At 32.9% G+C, this 11,697-nt stretch overlaps 1 protein-coding gene across 1 annotated transcript in view; it reads left to right on the top strand.

Annotated features, from left to right (window-relative positions):
- The first annotated feature begins 682 nt into the window (after positions 1 to 682).
- Positions 683 to 11,697, top strand: part of nAChRalpha2 (nicotinic acetylcholine receptor alpha2) — a 171,280-nt gene continuing 160,265 nt past the window's right edge. The window contains exon 1 of the mRNA XM_014432358.2: positions 683 to 862. Coding sequence (XP_014287844.1) covers positions 683 to 862 — 180 coding nt within the window. The remainder of the gene's footprint in view (positions 863 to 11,697) is intronic.

The following is an 11,697-nucleotide window of genomic DNA, read 5'->3' as shown; positions in this document are numbered from 1 at the left end:
GTGGGGGGAACAAGTCCAGCTAGTGGGCCTATTGGTCCTTTTTGCCATCCCCAAGACAAACCAAAGGAATGACTCTTTACGTATCTTATTCCTCTAAATCGAACCTTTTCATTTTTCTAATGAAATTCAAAAGGGACTCCCAATCTATAGAGGAAGCCTTATTTCCTTTAATTCTATCAGAGCCTAATAGCTTGTATCTTAATGACGCTTACCTACCACATTCTGCTACGTATTGTTATGCAGTCTCTGGGGCCTGTCCGCATAAGCAGCATGTTTCATCATGAACTATTCCACATATCTTAAGATGTCTTTTAAGTCTACAGTGACCTGTCAGAACTGCTATCAATAATCGGAGTTCGTTTCTGTTTAGGCCTAGCAGCACTTTAGTTTTAGAAGTAGAGGGTTTAGTTATTAATATCTTGGCCTGTCTCTGCCCTATACAGTCCCTCCACTCCTTACCGGCTTTCTTCCAAGTCCAATCAAGAACTACTTTTCTCTGACTTTATATTAGTAACCTCAATTCATGTTGATGAGGATTTCGCTCGTCTATTTAACTTACGCTATGACACGCTTTAGGACACTCCCCCGCCGACAGGTTTGAAGACAGGCGGCAACGAGAGGGTGGGAGAGGACGTGCGCAGACGTGGGGAGGTTCGGCCGGGTCGAAGGCAGTGTGCAGAGGATGTGGGCCGCCTCCGCTCCGCTCCTCGCCGTTATCCTGACGGCCGCCGGGAATCCGGACGCAAAGCGGCTCTACGATGACCTCCTGTCCAACTACAACAGGCTCATCAGGCCCGTGTCCAACAACACAGACACCGTCCTGGTCAAGTTAGGCCTCAGGCTATCCCAGCTCATAGACTTGGTATGTCAGTATAACTTCTCATAACCAGTAACTGTGTCTATCCTTTGCGTATAAACTGCTTTATTTGATCCAGGGTACCATAGAAACCTTAAAAAGATTGATAAAACGAAGGTTAGGTGTTGTTCGTGACGTCACCACTTGTTGTCAGGTTGGCTTATCAAGAAGAAACTTCCTTAACCTCAGTCCATATACATTTATGGTCATAAAAGTCCATAGTTTATTTATATAATATATTGATAGACTTCTTGATCAGTATTTTTCGACTATTGATGCTTTTGAAGATCTTGAAGGTTCAGGCAATAATAAAACAATCATATTCGTTTCAATTGTTTGACAACTGGTTAATTTATTAATTCTACATTCAACAATTAATAATTGTCTACTACAACTAGCACGCCCAAATTCTTGAATAATACTGACTTGTGTGAATTATTTGTAGTGTATATTTAATTATTATTCAATGTATAATACAGCATTTATCATTATAATAATCAACTAATCTTAAATTTACAATTTTATTAAATGGTTATTGTTGTAGAAGCAATAAAAACCTGTATAATAAACAATAGATAAATGCTTCAGTACAAAACATTAAATAAATAAATAAAATAAACAATATTGTGTAAAGATGGTTGCTTAGAAGGAGACGCTCAGAATTTCAGTCAAGAAAAAAAATACATATTAAACATTTTATTTTATACTTCATGTAACAACTTCATTTTACTCCTAGGTTTGGGCTGACGTTTACCAATTAATAAATAGTTTAAAATCATTTTTGCTTTCGTTGATATCCATCTCCTTCAAAAATAAATAATGGATTTATAGTAAATAATCAGTATATATTAATGATGTCTCTTTGAACAAGTTGTGCAAGTAATTTAAATTTAAGTGTGTAATAATCTAATCAGGTAATTTAAACATAAGTTATAAATTTTAAGAAATTATGTTTGTGAGTTTATGTCTATAGAAATTTTTATCGATTTATTCTGCATGCTTGAAATTTAATAATTTACATATTTTCTGGTATATATTCCATAGATATATTGCAAACACTGTTATGAATATTTTGAATTCAGTAAAGCGTTCATTCAATATAAAAAGGCAATTAAATAATTGTACCATTTATTAAAAATTAATTTACCTTTTTATTAATTTTAATTGTCATCGCTTAAAGATAACCTAATTACTTTTTCTTTTATTCTTAAAATGTGGGGTTAACTTAGTATTTTTTTAAAATTAAAATAAATGAAATATATTACATTTAAATAAATAAATAAAGAGAAAGGATTTGGGTTATTGATCTGATTGTAAATACAAAGGTTGGTTGAGTGGGTCAGGCTTTGGCAAGTAATAACCTTATACTGCTGTTTACTCATTTATATTTTATTTCGCTCGTTCTGCGCAATGCCCACGGCTTGAGAAATCCAAGGGAAATTTCATTGAAACCCTTCTCTCATCACTGTAATTTCAGATATTGATCTAAATGTTTAATTCATAAACAGGTTTATCGTAATAGTTTTTGTTTTTTTAATCATAACAACAAAGACGATGAAAAAAAAAACGTTATAACCAAATTAAACCGATATTTTAAATATAATGCTGTATAATAATAAAATATAATCACAATCTTTTTCTTAATATATGTGTGGGGTACGAGGTGGCTTAGTGGTAAGGTACTGTGGTACTAACTCCAAGGACTCAGGTTCAAATTCAACCATGGCAGATAATTATTTATACTGTTAATGTAGCCATGAGTCATCCCTGTGGCTTCAGCAGATTTCTGGGATTCACCCAGCCTCATAAAGTGGATCCCTTTTATCTCTTAATTTTATTTTATTTATACATATTTTTCAATATAAACTATTGCTATTTAATCAGTTTATATATTCTAGTATAGACGCGATGGTATTAGGAATGTTTCTGAGGGGTCAGTCAGTATGCATATGCAAACATCACCTTCACTGTGGATTACCTAATATAATATTAAAATGAAAAAAAAAAAAAAAAAAAGTAGGTCCCCTTAATTGGGGAAAAAATTGTGATCAAGCATGATCGTGACCAAATCACCTCCTTGCACAACCGTTGGTCTAGTAAAAGTACTAAGGAATACTACACCCCTAACCGTTTATGAGGGGTGTAGTATTCCTTATTAGTTATAGACTTTTTTTTATTTTAAATTATTTATTATTTCATTAAAATTAATTATTTTGTTTTATATATTCTTAAAGTAATTTCTTCTACTGGAAGAGTTTTTTTGAAACTAATTAGATATGTTGTATGAATAACACTTCCTTGTTTCATATATATTTTATTTCATTATAATGACAACAACGTTTTGGAATTGTCACCCCATCTTCAGGTCGCTAGAACAAATTCTCAAACAAAATGACATGCATACAACATTTACAATATATCACATTTTTTTTTTATGAGTGACATATTGTACTAGATATAAATCTTAATTTGTTTATAAAAAATTTTAATAAATAATATTCATTCAACGTTTCTAATTTGTTTTATATATTGTAATATTTTAACTGAGGTAAAAATTTTTTTCTAATATTAAAGAAAAGGTTAAAAAATATGTATATTTCTGGAATATATATATTTATATTTTGAATGTAAATATTTTGTATCCTAACTGATTATATAGTATTTTCGTAAGTATATATTATGTTTTTAATTATTCTGTTTTGTTTTTTTATACAATACGTATTTTTATTTTAAACTTTTTTCTTATATATAATAGATATACTCACTTTATATCAACATTCAAGAACCCCGTTTTGTATCAATTTTATTCCTATTTATTTCTTATTTCTACATGTTTACCTTACTTTTTTGTTCATTCCCTTTATTTATTAATTATTAGACTGTTGAACAGATTCGATATATAGAACTCCATCTTGACAAGAGACTTACTAGGGATCCACATACAAGACTGAAAGAACAAGAAACTGCTCGTAAATTCCGATTGCTACAACAGCTACTTGACAAACGCTCTAAAACTCCCATTCACTACAAAAAATTATTATACACTAAGATAATGAGACCAATTTGGACATATGGAATTGAGCTCTGGGGCTCTACTAAGCCATCAAATTCCTCCCGCATCCAATCTTTTTCAATCGAAAATTCTACGTAAAATCCTTGATGCTCCTTATTACGTCACAAATAAACTCATCCACAAAGACCTTAATATCCCATTCGTTGCAGATTTGGCCCAAAACAGATATGTTACTTCTCCTTCCAAACTCCTTACCATCCTAACCTATTAATTCTTAATCTTTCATCCTTAACAATCCCTGATAATCCTCCGAGGCGTCTGAAAAGCCTTGCCACGGGACCCTCTAATTTAAATTAATCCTTGAAGTACCACCAATGGATGGTTCCTTCCCAAGATTTTCAAGTGTAAATGAAACATACCATATATTTACTTATTGTATTTATTATTTGTACAGTTGTAAATCACATTAAATAAATTTAATAAAATTAATTATTATTATTTGAATTTTTCGTTCTATCGTTTCTAATATCTGTTAGAGTCGGGATGGTAAATAATAAATAAGCCGATTGGTGGTTAGGACCATTACATAAAACCACATCTTGCTGTTAGAAAGAAAATCTCTGATTGGGCAAATCAGCTGTTTCTTGGATTTTTGTTATCTTTATCTTATGTATTCCAGTTCCTCTCACAATTGGTTCCGTTCTGGAAAGATTAAAGTTGTTTTTTAATGCATTAACCAAAGTGGTTGGCTGGTTTTATGAATTAAGTAACCAAGCTTTTACATCAATTTTTGTTCGAATTGCTTTTTAAGTTCAAATGTCTGCGAAAGTGTATGCCGAGATATATAAAGTTTTTCGATAACTTAATACATCTATTTTTAAGTCACAGTGTATGTTCTTTTTTTGAGGATGTACCTCTACTTTTCTAGTCTGTACCATTATTTTCTGGAAAACTTTATCTGCCTTCTGTTTTGCTTTGTTGATATTTACACTACATAATCATTTACAAATACAGTTACAGAAACATTACGATCCTAAGTACCAACTATTTCAGCTTTAGATAGTAAAAATAGAATTGGGGATAAATCCTTGTGGTACATCATCGGTAAGATAGACATAGTTTGATTCTATACCTTCAAACTTTACTGGTGTATATCGATGACTTATGAGATGTGATTAAAACGTTGATATAATTGTTTAGGATATTCGGGATCGATGAGGCACTGACATAGCTTGCTGTGGTAAACGAAGGTTAAGTAACGGTTCTAGATATTCATTGCCTCTTACTGCTAAACCGAAGAGTTTTCAGTACGCCCTTGAGCAAGGAATCAATTTAGTTCATGAATAAATTATTTTGATAACAAAAACTTCTTAGCTAGTTGAGAATGATTTAAAAATATACTTTCGCTATGTGAGCTGGATAACTTATTGGACAATAATTAGCAAAATTATTTTCATTTCCTGACTGTTTTTTTATTTTTTTTCTAAGCCCCATGGCTCAGACAGGTTAGTTCATGTAAATCACAACAGCGCTTATTCATCCCTGTTTCCTCAGTCTGCTGGTGTACCTCAGGGTAGCATCCTTTATATAGTTTTTACAGCTGACATCCAACCCATCTTAACACTATTCTCACCACGTATGCCGATGATACATGCCTATTGTCAGTGAATAAGGACCCCTCCATTGTATCCCAAACCCTCCAATCCCACAGCACCACCCTTGAAAAATGGTGCCAAAACTGGAGGATTAAAATAAATTCCAATAAATCCCACTAAACCACATTTACCCTTCGTCGTAAACCTTCGTCTTGCCTCACAGTATCTTTTAATAATACCTCACTTATTCCTGTTGAACAGATCTGTTACTTAGGACTAAATCTGGACAAACGACTGACATGGAATCCTCATACAAGACTGAAAAGACAGGAAACTGCTCGTCGAATCCGACTATTACAACATTTACTGTCCAAACTTCCAATCCATTACAAAAGACTGATCTACATGACTGTTATAAGGCCTATCTGAACATACGGAGTTGAGCTATGGGGCTCCACTAAACCATCGAATTCCTCTCAAATTCAATCCTTACAGTCCAAAATCCTTCGTAAAATCCTTAATGCTCCTTTCTGTGACACAAATGAAATCATCCATCGGGACCTTAATGTCCCATATGTTGCCGATTTGGCCAGAACCAGATACCAATCCTTCCATAATAAACTTCCCAACTTCCCAAACAAACTCATTTCTAACCTGACTTCTCCTTCACTACCTAATAATCCTCCTAGGCGTCTGAAAAGAATATGGCCTCGAGATCTTCTCCTTTATAAATGTTTTTGGAGTTCTATCAATGGGTAGATTCTCCACATGTTTGTATCATGTCATAATATCACTTAAAGCAAATATACTTGATGTGTATGTATATATGTACACAGTTCTAAATAACAATAAATAAATTACTAAAAAAAAAAAAAGTTAAAATAAAAAAAAACCATGGATGTGAGGGGTAGATATTACAAGGGGGTAGTGACAATTGATAAAATCAAACCCTTTTTTTGAATTTTGAAGATGGGACTAAGAAAAGGAAATTTGATGGATATATATGGGAAAACGATCTTGCGTCTGATTCCCAGAGGACGGGGCTCACCTATTGTCTTGTCAATAGTAAGTTAGTTGTCCTCAATCGATTCTGAGAATGTTTATGTGTGTTTTCCACCTTTCTGGTGTTAATGTCTGGAATAGTGGGTTAGTGCAGTGTTGGTAGCGATCAAAGAGTTTTATATGCTGGTACTGTGTCGTATGAATGTAGTCATTTTTCGCTCTTTGTAAAGAAGAATGCTTCACAATTCGTCTAAAGATACTACTTTGAAACTGTTCGAGTTTCTTTCCTTTTTTTAGTGCTATCCTAGCCAGCATAAGAGCTCTGTAGTCTAGGGCCGATTTAACTATACTAATATAAATTAGTAATTTAAGGTGGAGAGAAAGGTTAGATGTTGACAGGTGAATAAGCCTGTAAACCTTCGCCCTAACCTGTTTTATTTTCTTATAACAGAGGCGAGCTAGTGTCAGGTGTGTCAAGGGTATCTCCCAGGTACATTACACTGCCTGATGGTCTGTTCTCGCATCCTGCTACTCTATAGACTTTAGGGAATAGAATAATACACTGGGTATAAAGAAAATAAATGAAAAAATAATTTTACTCTGGAACAAATGTCCCCTAAGAATAAATACATTGTTCACAAATTAAAGTTATTGGTCTGGCAGACATTTAAAAGTTTCAGTATACATATTCAAATAATCTAAAAACCTTAGGTTAAAGTATAGCTCACATTGAAGCGGAGGTTTGGTTATGTAGTAGGTGAAGGAATAAGTGTTTTTTAAAGGAAAGGATGGATGAGAATTGACGAATGGAGATAGGAAGAGAATTCCAGAAGGAGGTACGTATGACGAAGGATATGCTAAAGAAGGCGGTCTTATAAGAGGGCATATATAAATCAATCGGTTGGGATCTGGTGTATAATGAGTGGATGGATGAACGAAGAGTGAGGAGATCAAGGATATAGGTAGGTTTTTGATTTTAAGAACTTGGAATAGGAAAGCACCAAGGAGGTATTGCCTTCGGGAGGTTGGATAGAGCCACTTCAACTCGGTATACCAGCAGGAGACTTAAGAGCGCCTTGGGTACCCAAAGATAAATCTTACAAAGCAATTCATGAGTCTCTTCAGTCTCAACTCTAGTCCTGCAGATAGCCCTTTATACACCAAGGATCCGTAGTCGAAGTGGGGGAAGACGAGAGAGGATACTAGGAGCTGACGGGTGTTCAGAGGAATGGAATTACGGAATCTTAGGAAGTGTTTGAGTACAGTTATGGATTATATTATTCTTGTGATTTGAAAAATGTGGTTATTCCAGGAAAGGTGTTGGTCAAAGGTGACACCAAGGTTTTTTATTGTAGAATAGAAGTGAATCGGTTGGTTGACGAAGGATTTGCTAAAGGCGGTTCTATGAGGGAGCATATATAAATCGATTGGTAGGGATCTGGTGTTTAATGAACCAATGGATGATTGCACAGTGAAGGGATCAAGAATATAGGTCAATTTTTTAATTTTAAAAACTTGAGATAGGAGAACTACGAGGAGGTACTGCCTTCGGGAGACGTGACAGAACCTGAGAAACCAGAAGCTAAATCTTACTAAGCAATTCATGAGTCTGTTCAGTCTCAACTCTAGATCTGCAGATCAAGGGTGGCCCTCCATGGATCAAGGAACCGAAGTCGGAGTGGAGGAAAACGAGAGAGGATACTAGGAGCTCATGGATATTCTGAGGAATGAAATCACGGAATCTTTGTAATTGTTTAAGAACAGTTATATTTTTGAGGGTGATCTGAGAAATATGATTATCTCAGGAGGGGTGTTGGCCGAAGTTGACCCTAAGGTTTTTTATTCTAAGGTTGAAGTGAATCAATTGGTTGTTAAGGAAAAGTAAGAGATAGTAAGGAAGGGAATAAAGGAGGCGCTTGGAACCAATAAGAATGGCCTTAGTTTTACAGCATTCAATACCAAGGATATAAAGTGATTGTGTATCTTATACAATGATTGTAAAAATTCAACGAGTTGTAAAAATATCCTAGGCAGTTGCTGGAATATTTCACTATCTGTTCGGTTCCCTTCACTCTTACGAAAAATCGTTTTTAATTGAATAAAGGAGGAAAACAACTATATGTTTTTTTCCTACCCAAAACCAAGTTCCCAGTTCTCTTTCTAACATCCTCATCATAATTTTCAATTTACAGGAAATTTTCATAATTGACTTTTGTTGCTCATTTTTTTTTTTTAATTCAGTATAAATATATTTATAATTAAAAGTAACCTAGTAGAGACCGATTTGTGGTATTCGCTATGTGCTTAAAGTCTGATGATAACAATAAACTATGCGTTTGCTAAATGAGGAGAAGATGGTTGGGGGTGTGGTCAGTGAAGACCACAAATAAATAAAAACTTATTCATTAGTGCCAACGTTTCGGCCGGATTTTCAGGCCTTCATCAGGGCTAGGAACAAAAAGCAAAACAATTGAAATAAATAAAATGATTCACAGAATATATAGGAATTCAGACAAAATCTAGATACAAAAATAGTGTTAAAAGAAAATTAATTTAGGAAAAGTCTCTACTTTATGAAATAAAATAGAAACAAAACAAAAAAATAAAATAAAAAATAAGCTAAAGTAGTTTAATCATAATTTTGAGATAGACTAGTGTAATACAGATAGGATAAACCTTGGAAGAGAGGGAAATTATTATGATCAAAATTGATTGAAATACCTCTAAATGAAATTATTTTTATTTATTAAAATATACATCTCGTAAATGTGACATAACTCACGTATTACAATGACACGATGGTCTTGGAGAATGGAGAATCTACCCATTTATAGAACTCTGATAACATTATGAGAGTAAATCTCAAGGCAATCTTCTTTTTTGCCTGCTCTGAAGATTATCAGAAATTGAATTGGAAACAAGCTTAGAAAGTAGATTTGGGTGATTAGGAAGATCATCATGGAAGAATTGGTAACTGGTTCCGGGCAATTGGGCAACATATGGAACATTAAGGTCCTGATAGATGATTTATTTGTGAAAAAGTAAGAGCTATTTAGGATTTTACAACAAACTTTAGATTGTAAGGATTGAATAGAGGAATTCGATGTTTTAGTGGGGTCCCAAAGCTCAACTCCTTAAATCCAGATAGGTTTTATTGTCGTATAAATGAGTGTTTTGTGTTTAATTGGAAGTTGTTGTTGTTGATTTTTTGCTTAAAGGCGTAAAACCCTCTGGTCATCAACGCCTATGGGATGATAAAAGTAAAAAAAAAAAAATAAAAAATAGAATAATTAAATAAATAAATAATACAAAAATAAAAAAAAATATAGAAATAATTAAATAAAATAAAAAAAAATAAATAAAAACACATAAAAATCGAAGAGGAGTTATAATTTATAAAGAAGGCGATGTGCTTTTAAAAATTCAAACACTCGTGCAATTTTAGCTTCCTCATCTGCGAGAGTTTCGGATAAATTTGGGGTCAGTCCTATCCTGTTTATTGTTGGCAAATAGTGAGTACACTCTTCGAAAATATGTCTAATCGTAAGAATGGACTGACAATATTTGCACGTTGGAGGTGGCAGTTTTCTGATCAGGTGAGAGTGCGTGAGGAGAGTATGATTGGAAGTTTAGACCGTTTGTCTAGTAAGTTTTGTAATAATAGTCAGAACCGACGAACAGTTTCTTGTATTTTCAGTCTCAAGTCAATCGTTTGTCCAAATGAAGTCCTAAATAACGGATCTGTTATGAGTCATGAGCTTACGACGAAGAGTAAATATGATTTGGTGGGGTTTATTTGTAATCTTCCAGTTATGACACCATCATTAAAGGATGGTGATAAGGATAGTGTTAGGATGGGTTAGGGTTGTCAGCTGTAAAACTGTATAGAGGATAGGACCAAGGATACTACCCTGAAGTACACCAGTAATCCGTTGGTTTAGTGCAACCGAAAAGTTCAAATAAAAACGTCCGAATAGCCCGAACTATATATTAAGTCGTGAAAAAAATAACTTTTTTTTATTTTATGTATGTGTGCACTTAGTATTCATTTTATTATTAAAATTTTAAATTTCGGATTATCAAATTACTGTTATGGAATAAAATATCCTCCAGTCTGATTGAGGTTCTCCTCAAAACACTTTATAATTTAAGAAGATCTTTCTTTGATTTATTAATCATATATGCTTTTAAAAATACATACTATTTCACTAAATATCTAGATGCTGTCAGTGTAAACAAGTTAATATAATGGGAGATAAAATACTTTTTAAAATGATGTGAAAGCCCTTTTTATTCCTGCACCGGGAAATATCTTGCATATTTAATTTAAACTTAAAAGTGACTTGTCCTTATGAATAAGCTAAGCGGATGAAAAGGCTTAGAGTCAGAGGAATTATAAACTAAACGCTTCTAGTAAAATGTTTCCCTCGGTTTTATATTTCATTTATTAAATCTTATTTTAATTTAAATATTGTGGTTTACTTTTTTTTAATTTTTAATTTTTTTGTTTACTTATTGAAAACGTCAGCTATTATAACATTCATTATTTATAACACACGTTAAAAAAAATGGAGGTCTGAGTAGGTAAAGGTGTTCTTTGTAAAAATTTAGGAAATATGGGTTGTTTTTTTTGTTAAGAATATCTAAAGGCCTAACGTGGTAATTACCCAAATTACCACCAAATATTTTTAGGTTTGCAACCAATAAATCCAAGAGTACTACCCATAACTTAACTATGTAAATTAGTATAATTTAAAGTATTAAATTGCAAAAATTTTGTACATAACCAGTATATGTATGACGTATATTTCGTCTATAGCTCAGCGCCAGTGTAGTAAACTCATTTACTATGACAAGATTCATAATTCTGTTTTTTATTGAGTTCCTGATACCCAATGGGATTATTTTTCTCATTAAAGGTTTCCAATTTTATTTTTTATACTTCTGTACACTCCTATCAAATTTATGTTTTTTGGAAAATACTGTATATTTTTTATCGGTATCTTTTGTTAAAATTTTGTATTCTTGGCAGGAAAAAACTTGATATTATACCTAGAGAAACTCAAAAATACGAATTTTCAGAGCAACCGAAAAAAAAAATGTTTCAATTTTAAAAATAAAGTTATTTCGCCAATTTAAATAAAACTGTCAACGTTACGACTAAAACGCCATCTGCAGGAACAAATGTAAATTACTGATTATAGTACTTAACATCATATATATCATATATA

The sequence above is a fragment of the Halyomorpha halys genome, unplaced genomic scaffold (assembly GCF_000696795.3).
Source record: "Halyomorpha halys isolate HHAL.00 unplaced genomic scaffold, Hhal_1.1 Scaffold1049.1, whole genome shotgun sequence".
In the NCBI taxonomy this organism is placed as follows: Eukaryota; Metazoa; Arthropoda; class Insecta; order Hemiptera; family Pentatomidae; genus Halyomorpha; species Halyomorpha halys.
This window is presented reverse-complemented; position numbering and strand designations above follow the sequence as displayed.